General features: G+C 39.6%; 1 protein-coding gene across 6 annotated transcripts in view; it reads left to right on the top strand.

Annotated features, from left to right (window-relative positions):
• The window catches only part of KCNH1 (potassium voltage-gated channel subfamily H member 1), a 191,101-nt gene that overhangs the window by 112,936 nt on the left and 56,049 nt on the right, over positions 1 to 22,116 (top strand). For all 6 annotated transcript variants that reach the window (XR_011140411.1, XM_068939748.1, XM_068939746.1 and 3 more), the window contains one exon: positions 1,055 to 1,251. Coding sequence is in view for 5 of the 6 variants with exons in the window: in XM_068939748.1 (XP_068795849.1) it covers positions 1,055 to 1,251 (197 nt within the window). In the remaining variant the exon portion in view is untranslated. The remainder of the gene's footprint in view (positions 1 to 1,054; positions 1,252 to 22,116) is intronic.

Genomic DNA, 22,116 nt, shown 5'->3' with positions numbered 1-22,116 from the left:
GGCTCCCTTTTGAGCCCAGCCTGAGCCAGGGATAGCCAGTGAAGCTCCCACTGAGTACTGTTTCACAAGCACATTTTGATAAACTTCCCATGTGTTGCAGTGCCCAGATTGGTGCAAAAGCCCTCAGGGCAGTATCCCTCAGCAAGGATTTCACCGGCTGTCCCCAAGCTCATAGAGATATGTGCGTGACAACTTAGGAAAAGAGATGCATGGAGGAAAGTTTCCAGGAAGTGGCCATGTTTTCGGTTTTCTAATGCATAACGTCTACAGCTTCTTGTCTTGTTAGTGCCATCTTGGTAATAACTAACCTCTATTCTTATTGTTTTGTACAACACTTCCATTGCATTGTGTGGGTGCGCCCATGTGCAACTAGTAAAGATTTTCTGTTGAGAAGACAGCTGAAAAACATTAGAGCTACCAGCAATGTGAGATCTGCTCTTTTATGCTGTTGACTATTCTGATGATGATCTAGCAGATTAGACCAAACTTATTATCATATTGATGTATAGTGGTGTTTCATTTCAGCCTGTAACTGCATTGATGTATTAAATGAGGTGATTTTATTGACAGAATAATGGGTAATTATTAGCCAGATTAGGAAAGCTCAAAAACGTAGATGTAAGAAACAAATCCTTTGAATGTCAGTTGCAAGAAGAAAGGGAAATAACGCTTCCTCTTAATCCCTTTGAAAGGGATCAGAAGGGAAATATGAATCAAGAAAGAACTTCCTTTCCTGATTTTTTTTTTTTTTTTGAGAGAAACCTTTGCTGGCATTTAAAGGGAAATGTATAGTTGTTATATGACATGTTTTTTAGATTGTGGTTTTACCCTGATAAAATTTTGCTGAGGTGTCATAATTAACAAAAAGACACTGAAAAAGGGTATAAATGGAATATTTCAAGGACTTTTTATTTTCTAGACCGATTTTTTTTTATGATTGTGTAAAGTAGAAGAACCTAGATTTCACAAATAAGTTGTGTATTCTTTTATATTTTTGGTGGAAATCATACCATTATTGAAACAGTGCTACTATTTCTTTTCTACTCCTTTCTAGGCAAAGGAGATGTTTTTGGCGATGTCTTCTGGAAGGAGTCTACCCTTGCCCAGTCCTGTGCTAATGTAAGGGCTTTGACTTACTGTGATCTTCATGTGATTAAGAGAGATGCCTTGCAGAAAGTGCTGGAATTCTATACGGCCTTTTCACATTCCTTCTCCAGGAATCTCATTTTGACCTACAACTTGAGAAAAAGGGTAAGTAGCTTTGATTTTAGTGTGCTACAGAGATGACCACTTTTAAGGACTGTTTGTATGAAAAGAGTGAATTGCTGGAATTCTGGCATTTTTTGCAGGCTTTCGTAGGAAGGTTTTTTCAGAGCTTGCCTAAGAGCCACTGCTTGCATGTAAAGTCAGAAGGCTGTAAGTGTATGATCCAGTGCTACTTCTATAGGGAGCCGGGCTGTGTCTATGTGAATGATATTTTACGTCTCTAGAGATTTCAACGTATTTGTAAACTGTAATGCACCTCGGATGAACAGTGTTCACTACTTTCTGCAGCTTTAGTTTGTAAAGCAAATGAAAAGATGTTGGGGTGTTGCCTGAGGTTCTGAGGAAGGTGGAAGGCGAGGCGTGAAATGTAATCTACAGGGAAGGAAAGTGAACAATTGCCATCACAGTGAAAAAGTAACCCGAACATGACTGATTCTATCAGGAGCTGATTCTTTTCTTATCAATCACATTTTGGAATTACTTTGCTCACCTGATTAATGTTTCCTTTTTCTTTCCCTTGACTTTTTGCCTCTTTTCATTTCTTCCTATGTGCAAGTCCAAGGTATTATGTCAAATGTGAATCATCGTAATGTAATATCCCATTTTAAATTCTCTGTGTAATGTTCAGTGAACCACCAGTGTAGAATTTTAAGACTGTAGTAAGTATAATTCAGTTAATATGATTTGATGATGTAATGTAGAAGACAATAACATTACATTGAAAATAAATGGAGCAGTGATACGTGTTTTAAAAGAACATCCTAATATAGCAATACTTGAGATTAGCTAAAGATATATTTTGGAAAGTTCTTTTTTGTTGTTTTTCCTAAAACCAGTTCTCTGTGATACCTTCCAGGTGCCAAGAAAGTCTTGGATAATTATACCTGAAAAAAATAGAAAGCGTTCATCTTTGAAGTCTGATTTGTAAAATTAGACTTTAAGACTAGAGTATCGATTTCTTGTACCTGTAATAGGCATATTGAAGTGAAAATAGTGCGATAATGTTTTCTGTCTGCATGTGATATCAATATCGATGAAATTAGCTTTTCAGTATTGGTCAAGTTAAGTGTATCTTATCCCCATTTCGGTCACAAAAAAAGCCAATCAAAGCTCTGGTAGCAAATCGGTGTAACTGAAAACTAAGATGCAAATTTCTACTTGAGGTTTTTCCCATAGGATAGTTTATCAAATGCCATTGATTTACTGCAGGACAGTGAAAAGACATACAGGTGCAAGAAGATTAACTGACGCTTGCTGGTAAGAACTAAGTTTAAAAACCAGATACTCTCCTGGTGTTAAATAAAAGAAATGAAAGATTAAGGTATTGAGACCGTGTGAAGCATCAATGCAACTGACTCTGGCAGGGTTTAAAATAACACCGTGGGTAATGTGGTAAGATGGTCTAAGAATATATCAGTCTACTTTTTTTAAAAAATAATAAAAAAAAAAAGGTAGAAATAGCTATCTTGGGGGCATGGAAGGACCAACTCTCTTTAAGCTCACAGTAACGCTGGCAGAATTGCATCATTTTGGCTCTGCTCTGAGCCAAAAGTTCCAATTTTTGAATCAAATGCCTAATCCAGAAGTGAGACTCTCTTCCTCCAAGTTCATCAGCCTACCTTTCCCCAACCTGTGTTACGAAACACTTATAACCACAATATCACAGTTTGTGAACTATCAAGCTTCTTCTTAAAACATTTAAAATAGTACGTTTGATTATAGCAATTTCCATCAAGTTAGTTAAATAATTGCATTTTAACTGAGTTGCAGTCAGTGGAAAAGTGGTGTTGATTAGTAATGGAAGTGAGAGTTTGATGGTTCTAGGTTAACGAACTGTAGTCTTATTTATTTTATTGAAAGACTGATTGCAATCAGAGTACAAATTTTAAATAATATAAAGAATGTATGCTTTTGGAAATACACAGAAGGTATGATACTTTGGAGATAATGCACATCAGAAAGTGACTTTTTAGAGTCTGGAATTTAATCTGGTTAAAAAAATCTGTGAATCTCGAATAGAAATAGCTCCCCAGCCTGTCACTTCTAACACTTCTCCTGCTCTACTTCTGCAAATGCAGTCTTGTGGGATTCAGATGAACCGATACCTTCTGTGAGTTGTGTTTGCGGTGTATTGCATATCCTTTGGAATATAAATATCAGAATTGCACTTTTCATTTCAATAACAAATTTCATCTCTGACTCTGAAACTGTTCAACTAGTTGAAGGGTAGATAACTGTATCTTCATTCTAAATATATTCATACAGATTCCAAGCAAATTAAAAAGCAGCTTAGGATTTTTTTCCCCCCCTGAAGGATCTCTTAGGTATATTTTAAGACTTAGTTATTCCTCTGAGGTATTCCTCTCCAGGGTGCGTATGTCCTCACTTGCCTGAGGTGATGAGTCTTACTGCGTAGTGCAAGGTGCTTTTTGGCCAAGTTTCCTTTAGCTTAAGGGAGCCCTAGACCTGGTTCTCTCTTTGGTCATGCTCACGTATTTCCTGGGCATAGGTCTCCTGTGGTGATCCTTTCCTGGGTTGGGACTCCCTGGCTTAGCCCCTTTGGTACCCATGAGCGAGGCTGACCTTCCAGGTGTCCTCAGCCCTTCCTGGGTCTGGGTCTATTCGCTAATGGCCATGACAGAAGTAAGCTGGTGTGCAGGCCCTCTGAGGTACCAAACCCAATCGCTCTTGACCGTAGCTGACTCGAGAGCTGGATTTAGGCAAAGTAACAGGCACCTTCCCTTTCCTGCATCTCCCTCCGGTCCCTCTGGTGTTGCCCTTACCGCTCCTGAATATGCTTGGAGCTGAGCTGGGTGTCAGGATGCTCCCGTCTGCATGTTCCTGCTTGAGCTCTCCCTAGAGCAAGGCAGTGGTTGCACGATGTGATCTGCTGGGAGATCTGAGGACTTTGCAGTGGAGGAGGTCCCTTGCAGTGCCCTCTCCCACGGCATGCTGGGCTCCTCAGTGGCTGTGCTGTGAAACCAGTTCCTTTCACTCGCTTTCTCTAGCAACAGCAGTGAAGTGTCCTCTTCTCAAACTGTCACCTGCCTGTCAGGTGACTCCCCAGCAGTTTCCTCAAGCGATTACAGCCCCTCGCAAAGTTATTAGCTGTCTAGTTACCTCCTGCTGGAGTTCAGACTTAGAAATTAACATTTTTCCTCAAGGGGAAGAGAAAGGAGACCTTTATTTAACTCTTTCTGCCACCAGTCATTGAAATTTTCATCTAACTGGAAGCAGGGGAGGGGTGGGGGAAGAATCAGCTTTTTCCTCTGCGTCGCTAATGTCTTGAAATCTGAAAGTACGCTCTGTGGCTGCCTGTCACGCTCGAGGGTTTTGCAGCTGAAAGGAAGCTGATGTAGGATTTCTCTGGGCGCTTCCTAGTGTAACAATGTTGTGAAATTGAAGCCGGTCAATGTAGTGTTTTCCTGCTTTTTTTTTTGGAATCTTGCATAGGAGGCAAAGTAGGGACACTGAGGATATGTGAGATGATCCAGGGACAGATTCACCCTTATGGAGGGTGTGCTAGAAGTAAAGGAAGCGTTAGATGAAGTTTGGAGGGCAGCGGGATTCACAGGCTGGATGGAGGTCTACTTTTCCCCAACAAATATTGAAACACTTCTGGGTTTCCAGTCTGAACTTCATGCCCCTAGTTAGTAATAATTTAAGGAAAAGGAGAAGCTTGCATGCTGTCTATTTGTCACTTTCTTTTTCTTGTGAAGGCACCTGCTGGAGGAAAGTGAAGGGCCTTTGACAACATTTGCAAGCATTCTGCTTTTGGCAGATGCTTCTTTCTGTGTGTATGCACTTCGTGACCAATATTTACTTATACTAAGTTGTACCACGGTGTATTTGCTCAGCTCATTCTGTTGCAGCCATAAATGATGTTCTAGCTCAGATGATCACTCATGCTATACAAAAGAGAGAACTCTTATACATAATTTATGACGCTGAGATTTCTCTAGTAAGCCATTTTAGCCTGGATAGAGATTAAACAACTGATTCTAAGTGCTTTGGAGCCTCATGACAGAAGGGGCAAGTAGTTTTCCCAGCAGTTAAAATCTGTGTCCTGGAATAAAAAAAAAAGAATGCAGTAGGAGACAGGTATATTATTTGGAATTTTATCAGGCTGAGAAGAATGGCAAACAACACTGCATTTTTACAAAGCAAGCAAGCAAGGGTGATTTAGTGATTTAAATCCAGAGCTCCCAGTCAGAAGATCATTTTGTGAGAGTGCAGTGATTGCAACAGAATAGTCTGTCTCCCTGCCAGCGTTAAGACTGCATGGTTTGGTACGTTTAGCGGTGTGCTTATTCCATGCCATTCTAATTGTGTGTGTGGAAAGGGTTCCCACCACCTCTTTCTAAAAACTATTCTAAAATATAATTATGCTTTCCTGTTCAGTGTTAGCTTCACCTTTCTTTGTTTTCTCCTATCAGTTCTAGCTAGAAAGAGAACCTCTCTCAGATCAAGCATTTCAGCTAACAGTGCTTCAAGCCTTGATTTTTAAATCTCGAGGGGCTTGGCAGCAGGTTGTTTTCAAAGAGACTTTGGATTTTGCTTTCCCACATGACAAGTTTTCCAATATTTTCCATCATTTCATGATCAGAAGGGTATCCGAGAATTCTTTTTGATACAGAGGACTGAATTGCTGGAAGATTTAAACAAAGCTTTCTTAATGTAAATGAGAAATGTGAAAGTATTTAATTTTAGAATATTGACCCATTTGTGACCATTTCAGAATGGTTCAATTGACAGCCTACTTCTTTCTAGTGCATTTGTACTCACCAAAAACAATGCCACAAGTCCTATGGGAGGTGGAGGTGGAGGTGTTTCACTGATTCTTGATTGACACGCAGCTCATAACACTGAAAGCCCATGGCACTGGACGTGGTTGAAACATCTGCGTGGGTCTGTGGCTTGGGGCTTATGCCATTATTTGCTGAGCAGAAGGTGGAGTTGTCCTTTTTCCAAAAAAAAAAAAAAAAAAAAAAAGTAAACAAACGCTTAAGTACTCAAATCTCTTCTTTTCCATATTGCTTTTTAAAACGATTTCACGTAGTTGAATGTTCTCATAGCCCCGTTTTCTCTGTGCCAGTCTAAGCAAAATTTAAGTCTGTTTCCTCGTAAGTAAATTCCATGTTGCATTCTTGCTGCTATCCTGTCTCTGGCTTTGGATGGGTTATTTTAACTTTTATCCATCTCTGACAGATAACTCTTATCTAGCTCACAGGTTTTTGTTGCAAATAGTCTTTACACCCTGGACCGAAAGTGCTCTGAGGCATGTTCTGTGGTGTTAGGTTTGCAGATCTGCTATGTGTAATTTAAGTGATGTGACTATCAATGAATTGAAAACCCATGCTCTGGGGAGGTTATGTCCTTGAATTTCTTCCTTTTCATCTCCTGAAGCTTGTTGGACCTCCTCAGATAAAGCATTAATATCCAGACTTTGAGAGGATTTGGCTGACTGTAAGCATTTAACACCCATATTTCTACACTGGTGGGAAGTGTTCAGCCCAGAGTAACGTCATTAGCTTTCAAAGACATCATCTTAAAGTTTAGTTTCCCAAACTTTTCTACTATAAGATTCTTTCAATTCTATTTAAATATCTATCGTCTTGAGTCTTAGGATCCTATGCTAATGTTAAGGAGGGTCTGGCTGCACATGAGTGGTATATTTTATATAATGGGGATGTATACATACAGTAGCATAATGTAATTAACTAAGAGTGTGTTCTGCTGCTTGTATTCTATGCATGATACATTTTTATGTAAATAGTAGCTGTAAGCTAAGTTGATTTACATAGGTAAGTAGTGAAAAGCATTTTAAAATGTTCTTAAATAGATATTCCCTTCTGAATTCTGGTTTGACATATTTGTTGTTTGTTTGAGATGCCTTCTCCAAGTATGAGTAATAAGCAATTTTACATGTGTTTAAATGCTGTGGTATCATGTTTGTAGAACTGTTATCACAAAATAACTTAATATACTGTAGAAAAAGAAAAGTATTTTTTCCCCAAAGGAGATTTAAATTGTTGAAATTTTGATAAATCATTCACCAGTAAATCCCACTAAACTCAAAAGTAATCTAGTGATTATTAACTATTAATAACTATTAATAAAAGAAATTGATGAAAGAGCTGATAAAGATGAATTTTCAATTACAATTCATCTTAAAATGGAAGAATATGACTTCTTAATGAGGCTGATACAGAAACCTTAACTGCCTCAAAGTATATTCAATAAAAATAATAGTTCCTATTCTATGTTTTCATAGGTTTGTAGGTATTCCCATGTTGATCCCTACGTACTTATGATCATTTGTGTTTTGACAACTAAATTAAGAATTAAAATTGTACGGAATGGATTTATAAAGACAGAATTTTATCTATTTCCCATATGTTTTTTAAGTATGGAAAACTATGTCAGTGTGCCAATAACTGGAAAGACATTCCAATTATATGTCAGTATTTCAAAGAAATGTGGTAAATGGAACAAGTTCTGGTCCTTCTGAAATGTAGGTTAATCACTTCATCTAATAATAGAGTAATAGGATCAAGGTTTTGTCTCTTTAATCACACTTTGAGTAGACCTGCTTAAACTGTTTCTGAAATTTCTCAACAACCTACAAAATATTGCCTTAAAAAGGAAGGAAAAAAAAAAAAAACTGTCTGACCTTTTCAAAATCTGTAGTGTTCATAAGCTCTTTCTGTATATGACAAACCTATTCTGAGTACATGAAAAATATAGCTAATACAGTTGATGAATTAAAATAAAATTTATTCTCAGAATATTTTAGTCTTTAAAGAATTGGCATATTTGGCTTTTGGGAACTTTTGGGAAGCTATTTTCAGATGAGTAATAGAAAGTTAACAAAAAAGGGTTTTTTTTCACATTTTTAACATGCGCAGCCACTTACATCAGCTTGTTTATCCCAACAGACAAAAATCTATTACTTTGATCCCTCCCCTCCACCCACATTGACTAAAGCATAGAAATAATTATAATATAGATAAGGGTTACTTAGTAAGAATGAGGGTTCCAAAAATAGCTTCCCTAAGCCTTTTAAAAATAGAAAATGAATTTCTTAGGAACTGGGGAAATTCTAAATGAACTGTGACAGAAGACAATAATCCAAAAGGCAGCATAACTCCTTGTATGCGGTCTGGGAATCTTGTCTTCCTTGTGTAAACAATAAAATGCTTACCACTATTTTTACGGTAAGAAGGATCATCCTTAGTTTAAACTGGTATTTTTTTCACTGTTGCGTTCACTTAGATAAAGTGGAGAAGCATAATGCAGATACACAAGGGAGACTGAACAGCAGCCTCTGTCTGTGTAGTGTCTCATTACTGTTTTCAATATGTGTGTGGTGCACAACCACCTACTTGCAGCTAAGAGTACTGAGGTTCCTTAGTCCAATTTTGGATCATGCTGGCAAAGATGGAGAGCATGTTCCATGGAAAATCAAAGGGTTTCTACCCTTTCTTCAAAGCTTACAGTCTACCTTCTATTACTTACTATGACTGACTGGCCAGAGTTTCAAGGCCACCATATTTTTCCTTTTTCTTTTTCTTTTTTCCTTCATTTTCATTTTTTTTTTTGTAAATATTGGGGCCTGACATCCCTGTATGTGTAGGTATATGTAAATATACATACATACCTACATATACACACACATATAAAATGACTTTTATCAAATATGCACTTTTTCAAGTATATGAGCATGGTCACCCATGCCTTTGCCTGTATGTGTCATGTTTTGTCATGTATTATAACCACACTGATCATGTCAGTGTTCTCGTAACCTTTGTGCCCTAGTGATTATATTTCCTGATTGCTTTCACCCTGGTAAGGTTTCATGCTGCTTCGTACACTGGGGAGCGTTACTGACCAACCAGAGTCAGAGCAGTGACCTTATATGTTTCTGTATTCTTTTTTTTTCCACTTTAAAGATGACCTCTGGTGTTGGTGGTCCAGGAATGTGGTGAAGGAAGCAGCTGACTCTAGAACAATTACTTTGCTGCTAAAAGGGTGTGATTTCCTAAGATAGCAGGTTTGATCCTCTGGTCTCCTGTATGGTCACTGAAAGGCTAATTCCCCAGACCACAAATCCAAACAGTCAATCTGTTGAAGGCCTTCCCTGAAGGAGAGAGAATATAGGTACCTGTGCAATATGGAAGCTGAGTTACAGTGGCAAAACTACATCCTTGAGCAAACCAACCTTTGTGACCCAAGTGATCGAACTGGTCCATGGTTCAGCTCTCCAGTGGAAGCTGAAATAGCTTCCAGGAATGAAATTCTGGAGGTTAGCGCTGATATGGTGCAGACACCTTGTGATCCCTGCTCCAGACCAAGGCCTAGCTACTGGACTTCTGTTTTTCTTGCTTAAATTTTGGGGTCTTTAACTGTGAGTTACTGTATGGCAAGACTGAGGAGGTCCTTGTCCTCTTTCCCTGCCCCAGCAGGGTCTCCACAGCTCCTTTGAGGACTCCATTTGATACGCACCAGGGCAGTCATAGAACAAGTAGCTCACCTTACGTGTGACAGAAATGCTGTTAAAACTGTTGCATGAAACAGCAATTTGAATTATGAATTATGAATACTGGGAGGTTTGCATCAAAGTATCCTACGTCTTTAGACACCTTCTATTTTTCCCGTATCCATCCCTGAGAATCAGCCCTCTGATTGTCTTTTAAACAAGTATCTTGGTGTACAGAGCTGGGGGATGCAGCTAGGAACAACCCACGTTCCTTACTCTCAAGCCTGCCCCAACAGAGTCACGCAGGTAATGCGGTGTCTGATGTAAACCTGCTTTACTGGCTGCTGCTCATTCAAGTATGATATTTTGAAGTGTTTGACTGCTGAACATGAAGTGGAGTAACTATTAGGTGTGGCCTTGTGAAAGTTTTTTGCGTTTAAAATCCGGTAGGTTTTAACATCATGGGAATGAACCAATTGCAAACAAAACTTGATATGGCATTTTGCCAGTCACCTGCTATGACCACAGCCACAGCTCAGTCAAGTGGTAAGGAAGGTGTAGTATTGGGCTGTGGCTCGGTGCATGAACTGATAGAAATACTGTGAGATTAGGGTAATGAATCCGCCCCAGTTTATTTGGTACTATTTTTGCACCAGCCAACCTGGTAATCTTCTCAAACTGTGTATGGTTACTTCCTCAAAAAGGAAGTGTGGTATTACTTCAAATTCCTCTTTGGATTACATGCTTCAGTTTGAAACATGATACCTGTCATTCTGAAACAATTTGAAAACCCTTTGTAAATGAATGTGTTAAGCATTTTTACAGCAGTTTTTCTAAATTAGAATTTCTAAATTAGGCAATCGGAGTGGGGACCTCCACTCAGCCCCTCTTGGAAACCCTGTCATTTTTTCCCCTCTTGATATCGCTTCTTTGTGCTCCAGTTCATTTTCTCTTTCCACCTGTCACATTCCAAAATGGGGTGTGAACTTCAGTGTCGTTATGTAATGGCAATTACATTTTTACTGAGTTCAGTAATATCTCCCTGAAATGAAGCAGTAGCATGCAGTGGTAGGCTACTCTGTGTACTCCATGTCCCCAGATGCTGTCCATATAGGACTTAGAATAGGAACAGCGCTATCCACAAATGACTGTGTAGCTGGACATGAAGTGATCTTAATTAACCAGAGGTCCAAATCCCTTGTCTCCTTATTCTTTCCTAACTGAGCTGTGAGACTGCATAACGTTTTCACCAGATTTTTATCAGGAGCTGAATCTGCTTATGCCATTTTTTAATTAGTACAGCCTTATGAATATGAAAAGCTGATACCTAATTAAAAACATTATTTCAGACTTGAATGCTGTGTGCTTTTGTTCCCATATGCCTAAGTATTTCTTCATTTTCCTTGTCACTATCTTGTGCAGTCTTTTCCAAATGGAAAAAGGGAAAAGCTCAACACATGCATTACTCCAAGTCTTTGTGACTTTGGCAAACAGCAAACAACACCTACAGCAGCAAGTCCCCTCCTGCTTGTGTCCCCGGGAAACATGCAACTTCAGCCCAACTTCTGTCTTTTCTTTCAGTTCCTCTAAAGATAGTGTGCCCTCATCATAACGTTTTAGAGGGTTTGCCTGCATCTTCCTGATAAACTTCAACCTTCATTGTTCCCCCTATGTTCTCTGTAATAAACATACCACGCAACAAAATTGTTTTGTGATTCATTTACACAGCTGACATCAGAAGCTCCAAGAAAATTCCTGCCAAAATCATTTTGTAACGCATTGGGTGATCTGCTTTGTAAATTGCCGTAAGCACTGTCTTTGTGTGAAAAAGCAGAATTAAGTTCCCCTTTTGGAAATGTTTCCCTTTATTCTTAAAATATAAAAACCAAAACCCCAAAAGATGAGGACATTACCTTTTAAAAAAAGCTAACTGTATACTCAGCTTTTGTTTTATTATTGTTTCATTTTATAAAGACCAGAATAGATGAATCTTTCTCTCATTGTCAAGGTTTATGCCTGTTTTTTTTTTTTTGTACAAATGTTGGATAAAGCATGATGTTAGTTCCAGCATTCTTTGTACTGTTTTGCAGACATGATGCATGTTGCAGTCTTCCTCTGAGTAAGGGGATGAGCAATGTGTTAATTGTTCTTCAAGGTTTCACTGTTACTGTGTAGTAGCAGGAAAAATGTTTTTATGGCTAGTTATTTTTAATCTTGATTAAAGAACACAAAATTGCGGGTGACTTCCATCACATACTTGATCAGATAGTTTAGGCTGGAACTGAAATATGAGGACACTGCAACCCTTGCAGTGTTAAGGTTAAGATATAGAGGAATAATAGGGAAACAAAAAATGTTAGCCCTAACAAATGGATATTGGCTTTGCTATTAGAACTGACGTAGAAACATCTTATTAACATTTGATTTCCCTTGCCTACTTTTTTTTTTAATTAATCAACCAGCAAGAGAGAGGAGATTCTCATTTAGTGCAATGACAAATTTGCTGGAATAAGTCAAAGAAGTAATGGTGCAACGCTTTCATTTGGGATGTCATTTGGGAACAATTCTGTCCTTTAATATAAAAACATTACGATATTCTTTGTCAGTAACATTCAAAACCATAATTTGCTTTTGATAATTAAGGCACGGTTCAGAAATGACTTTCACCATTCATCCCCAAACCTTCATGTAACACAGATGCAACCGTGAAGGGAGTTTGAAAAACTTGTGGCTTGTGAGTTGTAATATATTTCAGAAACTTAGGATACTTTATTTAAATTTTTCGTTACTCTGTTATTTTTAGTATTTCTAGCATATTTGCTAGTGATAAGAGGACGTAATTTTGGAAATACAAGGAGGTTTTCTCATTGTGGTTTCCAAACGTTTATTATTAAATATTGTATATTGCTTGGTGCAGCCTTTTTTCCCCATCACTAAGATCTTCGAAACCCCATTAGTGTTACTACAGAGCTGCTATGGGAGTGGGGCATCCTGCTACAGTTATAAGGACCCTACCAGATTTTCTTTAGTAATTTTGTCATTAACTGTATGTTGGCTGGAATTTCCTTACTGAGCATTTTAAGGTATGCAGATGGAGCACTTCTCATTCAAGGATCTCATGTAGGGTTATGTTTCTTTATTTTTTTGATAAAATACTGAGTGACTGCCTGCCCTTATATGAAGGGAAGCTCAAATGGTAGAGTATTCAGTGATTTTCTGGATTGTAAAGTAATATACCTCTGTCTATTGCCTCAGTGATAGTGAGGAATGGAACCAAAATTTTCTAGGTCTGTACTCTACATACAGTATCATACTTTGAAGGTCTGCAACGTGGACTGTAGTACATTGAATTATGCCGTGTCTTGTGGAAGAGCAGACTAATATAATTTACCTTGTGTTGCAGTCTCATAAAGGACTTTTGTATTTGCTACCTCTGTCTGAAAGACAAGTTACCCTATGAATAATAAGTATTCAATAGTAAATAATAAGTGTATTAAAAGGAAGCAACTGAGTGAGAGTGAAAACAAGGACAAGTGTGCTAAGCGAGACTACAAAAATGGTATTTATAGCACAAGTTTATCCCTCTGGCCTATTGGAGACTGCATGTGCAAAGAGATCCTCTCAGTAGCTGAGCAAGGCAAACAGCACATCCAGCAGAGAGAGAGGGAGGAGAGAAAAGAATTGGAGCACCTGGGTATCGTTCTGTGGAGATGGATATAAAAAAATGGGCAAACAGAGCAGCCAGTAGAGTCTGATCCACATGTCTGTGGGACGGAGCACTAAGTGATTGGGACAGAGGTAGCTCATTTTCTATCAGTCTTTTCCTAGACCAGGTGGACGAAATAAAGGCAGTAAAGGGCTACCTGAAATTGTCTTATTCACCAGCTTTTTCCTTAGGGGGCCATCAAGAAACTCCTCTGATCACACTATTTGAGAGCCCTTTCCTGCCAGCAGAAGTCGCAATAGAGCTGCTTGCAGTCAGTACTGTTTTAAGGATTAGCTGTTTGCATGCGCTTAGTTAGCAGCTTCCTGTAAGTGCTGCTGAAGGAGGGAGTGCATTGGGCATGAGGAGAAGGTGAATGTAGATGGAAGTGAGGGAAATTTTGATAAAACTGCGTGATTTAGGGGTCTATGACAACTAGAGGAGTACCTGTCCCTGGAGATACTGAGGGAATCTGAAATACCAAGGTCACCTACTATTGAAATTGTAGCAGCATATCACAGTGTTTGAACTTTGTTCTAGCAGGTGGCCTTGTATCATTAGTATCATTTGTATATTTTTAGGAAATTGACAAACATTGTAAATGCTCTTGTGTTTTTAGGTGTTACAGTCTTGCTGATATGTGCAACAAATTTTCTAGTCTCATTATTTCTATACAGATGATTGGCTACTTTGGATCCATGTTGTGTATGGACACACTAGCTTTCTCGCATTTTTTTCGTTTTCTGCTGGAAGAGAGCAGACAATCACAGGACTGTGTTTAGTTACTGATGATTTCCCTCGATCTCATTGAGCAAATTCACAGTAAGACTGAGATCAAAAGCAGGTATCTGTTTCTGGTACGTACACTTTACTGTACCGCACAAGCATCGCTGTTCAGGCATAAAACAGTTGTGGGGCTTGAAGGGGTGGCAGTGGGGGTTATTTTTTAGTTTCCTATGGTCCTGGTTACTGAGTTTCATCAGTGAAACTGATTAAGATCCCTTTATGCCTACCAAACTCCTTATTCAATAGGATACTTCCTTGGCCTTTGTCTCCAGAATCAATGAGTTGTATCCCAGTAAAGATACTGGCTCCTGTACTATTTTTCCCCTTGGTGGGAATGGCTAATACAGTAGGAATGCGCAATGGTCCAAGATCATTATTGGCTTAAATGAGCTCTTCTCTTACGCTGAGACAGCTCCAAGGCTAGAAAGTAATGTTTGCTGGGAGTAATAAAGTTTCATCATTGGTGCTTTGTTACGAGCAAGCCCTACTTCCTCAAAAAGCCAGAAGTCCCCCGCCATCCACACTCTCTTGGCTCCTGAGGAACATTATTAAATCGGGTAATGGAAGGGGATGAAGAAGTCAAGAGCACCTTCTAATGCCATTACAGTACTTTGAGATACTTTCTCAGTGGATGAGAAAGTACCTGAGTCTAGCCCTACCACTGTAGGTGCTATGAGGAAATCTGAGGCAAGATTACATCACGTGTTACTGCTTTCACAAAGCATGCTAGAAAGAGGATTGCCCAACCTGCTTCTTTACAAGCTGCGTGGTATGCGTATGGAGCCTGGTTCTCTCATGGGGCGGGCCATGTTGCTGGGCCTGAGCCTTGGTGCTCATCAGAAGCAATCCTAATGGGCATTTCCACATGGTAATCCATATAATGTGTGACTGACGTCATCTTGCTCCTCCCATGTGACCATGTGTGACTGCCACCTTAAGGTCCAGAAGAAGTATAGCACTTGTATCCTGCAGTCTTCCCAGCTTCGGGAAAGAACATGTCATCTCCACAGTTGCTGGAGGAGTACTGAATATGAGATTGTCAGACTATCCAGACTCACTTAGCGACCTTGTGCGACCTTGGGATGGGCCTAACCAGTCTCAGCACACTGTGCTGCCTTCCTCTGCCTGAATGTGTCTGCCAGGTCACGTTCTCCCTTGAGAGTGTGTGTGTGTGTGTGTGTGTGTATGTTTTTCCCTGTTGTGCCCACCAGCAGCTGTGCCCTATACCTTCTAAGCAACCTGTAAAGGTGGTTTAGGCCAGCTGTGTCAGTCTGGATAGCCAGTACATCTCGTGCTTCATGAGTGCTTTCGTATTGCCAAGTTGGCACGCTACATCCTCAGGAGACAGAGCCAAGAGCTGGGGAAGGAGGCAGAAGGGATGCTGTGACCCCTGTGGGCAAACCCGGTCCACTGGCACAAGTGCCAATATGTGTGTGTGGGGGTAACATTTTAGGCATGACCCCAGACAGGCCTAGGGAGGCAGTTGAGGAAGCCCTTCTGCATTCCCCTTTACCATACCTTAAGAGTTGCTAGTAGGTAGCGGAGCCAGGCAGAACCCCTTCCGTAGGTCTGTGTTAGGTCACAGGAGTGTGCAGGATGTGGACAAAGAGTTGTGGATCCAAGGCCAAATGGGTTTAGCTGCAAAGGAGGGTGCGATCTGTGGCAGTTCCCTGTAAGCACCTGCTGAAGGATGCACAGAAGACTGCTTGAAGCCTGCTGGAGGCACCAGGTTGGACTGCAACAACGATGATACCCGGACTCCAGCCTGAGGCTGTCTCGCATGCATGGTCTCCAAGAATACGTAGGCCGTGAAACAATGAATATTGCTAATTTTACCATGAAAGTGTGAATATTAGTTGATCTGGAGGAAAACTTGGTTTGAGAAAAAGGATTACTGTTCTTAATCATTCGGAGGTTGCTAGCACAAACTTCAAACTTGTTCAAAGCATTAGCTGTTGCTTTGAAATCCATCACAGTTCAGTGTGTGGTATCTTCTGGCAGAGATGGAGGGGGAGAGAGAGAGAGATACAAATTGGAATGAGTTTTTTGGGTGGGAGCCCCCTAAGATGGATCTGAAGCCAATGGCACATGCTCCTATATATGAACTTCTTGAACTCTCTTTCACCAAAGGTTTCTAGTTCCTTAATTTTGAGAAATGCTGAATCAGCCATCTGTGTGGTCAGGAGCACAAGACAAGGGTGAGCAAGTAGGAGTAGGATGGGAAGAAATCTTTTAATGCAATAGTAATAAGATTATTGATTATATAAAGCCAATTACTTGAGAGTGGGTAGTGTAAAGGTAGCTAATGCTAGTTGCTGTTTGGCTGTTGTTGGATCACTGGCTCCTTTGTTCCCGCATATTTATCTTAGGAGAGTCTAATCATCATTTTATTAGAAAGCTTCCTGTTTTATTTTTTCCTTGAGCGTATAGATATTGTAACTTGCACTTAATGCAGGAAGAGAATGAATTAGAAAAGATTTCAGAAATACTTTCTTTAATAGCATGATATAAATTGGTAAAGGTTCTTTTGCAGTCCAAGTAATCTTTGTTCAGTATTACAAAGCTTCAATTGCCTGTAGATATCTAAAGTGATTTGGAGAAACAGACAAATGGTATAATTTTGATTTTGTTTTGTATTCCAGTAGAGTAAACAACAGATTTGGAACAAGCTGCTTGCTAGACCTTGGAAATTAAAGTGCTCTTTGTATTGGGCCCTGGTAGAGCATCTCTGCCTTTCCTGATACCAGCCTGAGATACGTTGACTCGTGGCTGTTAGGGTTCCGTCAAGCTCCTTTTATTTCTTCGATTATGATTCTAATGCTGCTGCCCAGGCCAGACTCCTGCTTTGATTTCCCCTGAAACTCATGCTTTCCAGAGAATGTCTCCCCTCTCAACATGGAGTATATCATGAGACCCTGAGTTACAAGGCCATGACTAGTCTTCAGGAAACTATTTAATATAGAACATCAGGGCTTTTTTCTGATTTGTCTCTTCTAAGCATGGATCTGTAAGTATGTGCTATTAGATGAGATTGGAACAGAGGCCTTGGAAAGCAACAGCAATCTTATTTTAACCCAGAAGTCTCACTTTTTAATAAGTCCCTTGTTGAAAGCTGTTGTTCTGATGACTGAGCGTGACACTGTGAAGCACTATAGTTCATGTTGTTCTTGATCCTTAATAAAATTTTCTCAAATCTCAAAGCCAGCAGTCAGTAGCTTTTCATGGGAGCTTCAGGTGGGTGAAGTACTAACCTAAATGTGTAAATAATCAGAGTGCTTTTTAGCTGGCTCTCTTAATTTACCCTAAGCTAAGAAGTTTAAACACAGACTTCTTGCTTGGAAGACATTCATTCTGTGGGCTCTAAAAGTGCTATTAGTAATATATTTTCACCTAACTTGTTTTATTTCTGAAATACGTCACTGAAATAGTGATAGCTCTCTCTCTTCATACGTATGTTTATTATGTTAGTTCTGTTCCTCTTTATGTAGGCTTTTATTCTGTCTTTATCACCATGTTTTCTGGTCAGACACAAAGCAAAACCACTAACATCTGTCATATGAGATTTATTCTTTCTCATCTCTTTATCCTGGGGAAGTAAGTGTATGTTCAGTGTAGTGATTTGTTTTAGTAGGATTTCTTTGTCCATGTTAAAGAAGGTGAGGTCTATGACGGGCCTTGTACCAGGAATAGCAAGTGGTAACAGCTTCCTAGAAGTCAGTTGAAGTAGAGCCCTGTCCAGTATTATATTCCCTTGATGAGATGCATCTTGTGAGCAGTTGAGTTCTTTTCCCTGGGAGTGAAAGGCTAAAAAGTCATTCACTGGAATTAATTCTGTCTTTTAAAAGACAAACTATGTTTCTTCTCGGAAAGATTTCAGGAGCGTTACAAATATTGCTATGTAAATATTAGCAAACTACACAGTGGCAATCCAATGTTATTTTATTTTATTTTTTTTAGAAAAGCATGCAGTAAAAGAATATGCCAGTCTTGGTGTTTCACAGGACATGTTTGATGTTTCTATTCATTTTATGAAATTTGAGTGAAATTTCTGACTCTGATAAATCTCAGCCGTGTTCTTCATATTCATACTAAAGAAAAAAAAAAGGAAGAAGAAATGTACAGATGTATTTTCTGATGGGAAAAAGAGGATTAATTGTTGCCTTGTCTCTTCCATTACTGATGAGAAAAGAAACCTGTCATCTATTCCAACGCTGTTGAGGTTTTGAGGATCCAGTCCTAGCAGCTGCTATATCTTGAAATATATATCTTGAATATGTCTTGGTATGGACTGAGCAGTGCCTAAATCTAGGGCCTTTTTAGCTGATGTGTTTATAACCTCCCTCTTTTCTGCTCTGACTCAGATCTTGGATGTTAAGTTGCATAACCTGCCAGGTGATTGCCTGCTATGAAAAATATAGCTTCAGGGGTTATTAGTAAGCATATCTAATCATTTTCATGTATTAGGGATCTGTTTGTGGATCCTTATGCAACCTACTAACCAGTGGGATTTAGGCAGAAAGAGATGGGGCAGAATTGGATGCTGATAAACATAGACCATTTGGTGTGCTCAATCGAGCAGAAAGACTTGGGGTAGGGTGTCTTGCGGGCACAGGTCATCTGTCTAAAGCCGTCCTGCTTTGTAGCAAATTGCCATGGTCCCCCAAAAAACACAGAAGCTCCTTCCTCCCACTTTAAATGTCTGGGTACCTTTTGCCCTCATATGGAAAAGGCTTTCAGCAGTTGCTGCATAGCTGTCAGCAGGACTCTTCTGCTCTCAGGTAGACAAGCCCCTAAACATAAAGCACGTGTGTTTGTGTGTGTAGTAGAAGACCAGGATTTAAGTGCAATTCAAAACAGCATCAATACCTGCTGGAAACTGCGTAGTAAATCACCATATGTTCCAGAGGAAAGGCCAAACAAAGTCATGATGGCTTTATGTGCGTACAGCTGACTGCCACGCGTGAAGGCAGACTCATGATAGGGGATGCCATCATATGCATTTTTTCTTTTTTGCTGTATCAAAGCATGATCGGAGCTCATCTGCTTCCCTTAGTGCTAGAGAAGGGTAGGAAAACATTCAGCCCAAAGTTTTCCTACTGGAGTATATGCGCAAGTGAAAAAGAAGCCAAAAAAAACTCACTTGGACATGTTTGTTTCCCATTTCCTCTGAAGTAATGATTTTTGTTAGAAATTCCTCTGAAATCCTTTTCCATCTGTGCACCATGTTGCTCCAGCTCTGAGTCAGTATAGTGGCAGCCTGACGTTTGCTAGCTGTAGTTCGTGGGCCCAATGTGTTTGGGAAAAAACCGCAGCGCTGCATGCCAACTAGGCTCACTAATAGGATCAGGGAGTGGGCAGTAAGTATTGCTTTTCTTTTTACCTGTGCCAGCAGATTATTTAATGCCTCACAAAAGCTCTAAGTGCAGGTATGAGAGTGGTGATATTTGCTGACATGTTTGACAATCTGTTTATTCTGCGTATTTTCCAGGCTCTTTAAGGATACTTGAAATAGTTGATAGAAAGCCATAGAAAAGACTAATGACTTTTTTTGTTAATTAAACATGATTTATTTTAACTACCGTAATTTAGCTTTCTTCGAACTAGGTACATAAGTAAATTGAAATTGCTGTACAACGAAAATGTTGACTGTTGTGACACCTACTGGTCAAGTTGAGTTGAACAAGGAAAAGCCCGTGGGTATTTGCTCTTTTCTTTTCCTAATGATAATTCCAGGTAATGAGTTTGGCTCTTGGTGCAAACACTTCCTGCAGTCTCTTGGAACAACTGACTTGTCCTATTTTAATAACTACCCTGGTACACTGTGTATTTAAAAAGTAGATAATCACTTTTCTTTTAGCTTTTAATTTCTGTCTTTTCTGTTCCTAGTAGCTCTTTAATCTTCACCCTCTTTGTTTCATCTTTCTTATCTTTATTCAAGTTTCTTTTTTTATTGTCCGTTAATAGCATTGGGAACTGCAAGCAAATCACTTGGAAGTCTTCTCTTAATGGCCATCCTCCCCTGGAATAGTTCTTCTTTCATGATCTGTGATCATTTCTTTAATAATGGAGACCATTATCATTCTTATTGCTCTATTAGGCATTTCACTTTTTGGAAGAGGTAAAGAGCCATTCATGCAACTTCTTCCATGAGACCTCTATGCCTAAGGAGATGTTGCAAATATTGGGAAAAACTGAGCTTTTCTATATGTAGCAATAAGGATGTTAAGTTATTGGTAATCAAAAACAGTTTTGCATCCCCGTTGAAGAGTGGAGAATGGATAACATTTGATAACTGTGGGAAAATTTTCAGTATTCTTTTTCAGAGGGATAGTTTTTCTGCGCTCAAGTAATGCTGCAGTCTTCTAAAAATGCATTGTGCCATGTGTGATGCTGGAATATGCTACTAATCCAGAAAGTTACACAGAGGGGTTCTCAGGTTATTCTCAAAAATTCCTGTGAAAGACAATCTATATTCTAGAAGTTTGAGTAGCTTCAAATAACTTAAAATTACCTGAGGTGGCTTGACCTAATCTAGTAATTCTTTGTGGCTGAAAGTGGGAATTTTTTCTACCTCCTTATCCCTGCTTCTGGCTGCATGCTCCCGGCTTGCATCCATCAGCTCCAACGCTGTTCAGACCCCCTCTGCAGGCTCCCTTAGTTCACTGACGTGGCAAAAAAGAGAGTATGATTTTCTGATCTTTCAGTGGGATTAGTTTTGGGAAGGTCCAGTGAGTGCCATTGGGTATCAGTGAGGGAAAACAGGTGACTGGGAAACAGGATTGAAGAAAGGAGCTGGAGTGGAAGGCAGGATAGTGAGACCTTCCCCTTCTTGGCAGCAACTAGCTGGTGGATTCAACTGTTGTACGTACATTTTCCCTAGAAAAAAACATTTGTCATTTCTTGCTGGCTTTTTTCCTTCCCTGGTTTGCCAGTTCTGCAGATTCTTCCTGTGACCTGCAGGTCATGCTGCTGCTCCTTGGTCCCTTTCCTTCTTGCTGATTCTGGGCAGGTTCTCATATTATGCTTGTTGGTGTAGGGTCTTAACCCCTTCTAGAGCATCCAGCAGCATGGCTCTTCCCTTGGGGAGAGGTGGGTATTTTCACTTTTCAGTATGTAAATATATTAAATTTTCTATGCATGTGGAGTTATCTTTGTTAGAAAAAGCCAGGGTAACAGTGATGAACTACTAAAGGATTAAAGGTTTTGGGGGTTCCTATTTCTAGTGGAATTCGTGACCCATAAGAAACCTTTATGTCCTGCACAAGCAAGCTTTGTTTTTATAATATAGTTGTTCTATACCAAAGGACAGAAGATTATACAAGGATTTTCCCCCTAGAACTTCAACAGTTTTAACACACTCCCAGAATTAAGTTATAGACCTGAAGAGAAGAACTTTGAGCAAGATTTTATGTTCCCTGGAAATTCAGTGGAAAGTTGAGATTGTATATTATGTAATCGCCGTAGACTTATGGTACTGAGGATTGGCATTGGTGGTTTACAGTAATTAGAAATTGTATATTGTGTATCAATCTGTAGTCTAATTCAGAATGACAAAGGGGTGAATATGTAAGCTCTGCATCTGAGGAGAAGTGACAGAATCTCTGCCAGAGAGCTGAGATGGTAGAAAACGTTACTCATAGTACAGGCTTCTCCTGTGCGAGTGAATTGTCTTTGCTATGCAAGAATAATAAACTTGCTTGGTTTTTCAGCTTGAACAGATCTGGCTTAGAGCACAAAGTATGCCCGTCATGACTATTTTCTTGTCTGACACTATTCCTACTTATGAAACTCCAGACCTCAGACTTGGGCAGTGATGAGTGTTACTGCAAGGTGCTGAAAGGTTCCTGTTTACCTGTGCCTTCGCTGAGGGCAGTGATTATCA

This window comes from Struthio camelus, chromosome 3 (genome assembly GCF_040807025.1).
Source record: "Struthio camelus isolate bStrCam1 chromosome 3, bStrCam1.hap1, whole genome shotgun sequence".
Classification (NCBI taxonomy): domain Eukaryota; kingdom Metazoa; phylum Chordata; class Aves; order Struthioniformes; family Struthionidae; genus Struthio; species Struthio camelus.
The sequence above is the reverse complement of the archived record's forward strand: the minus strand, read 5'-3'. Positions and strand labels throughout refer to the sequence as shown.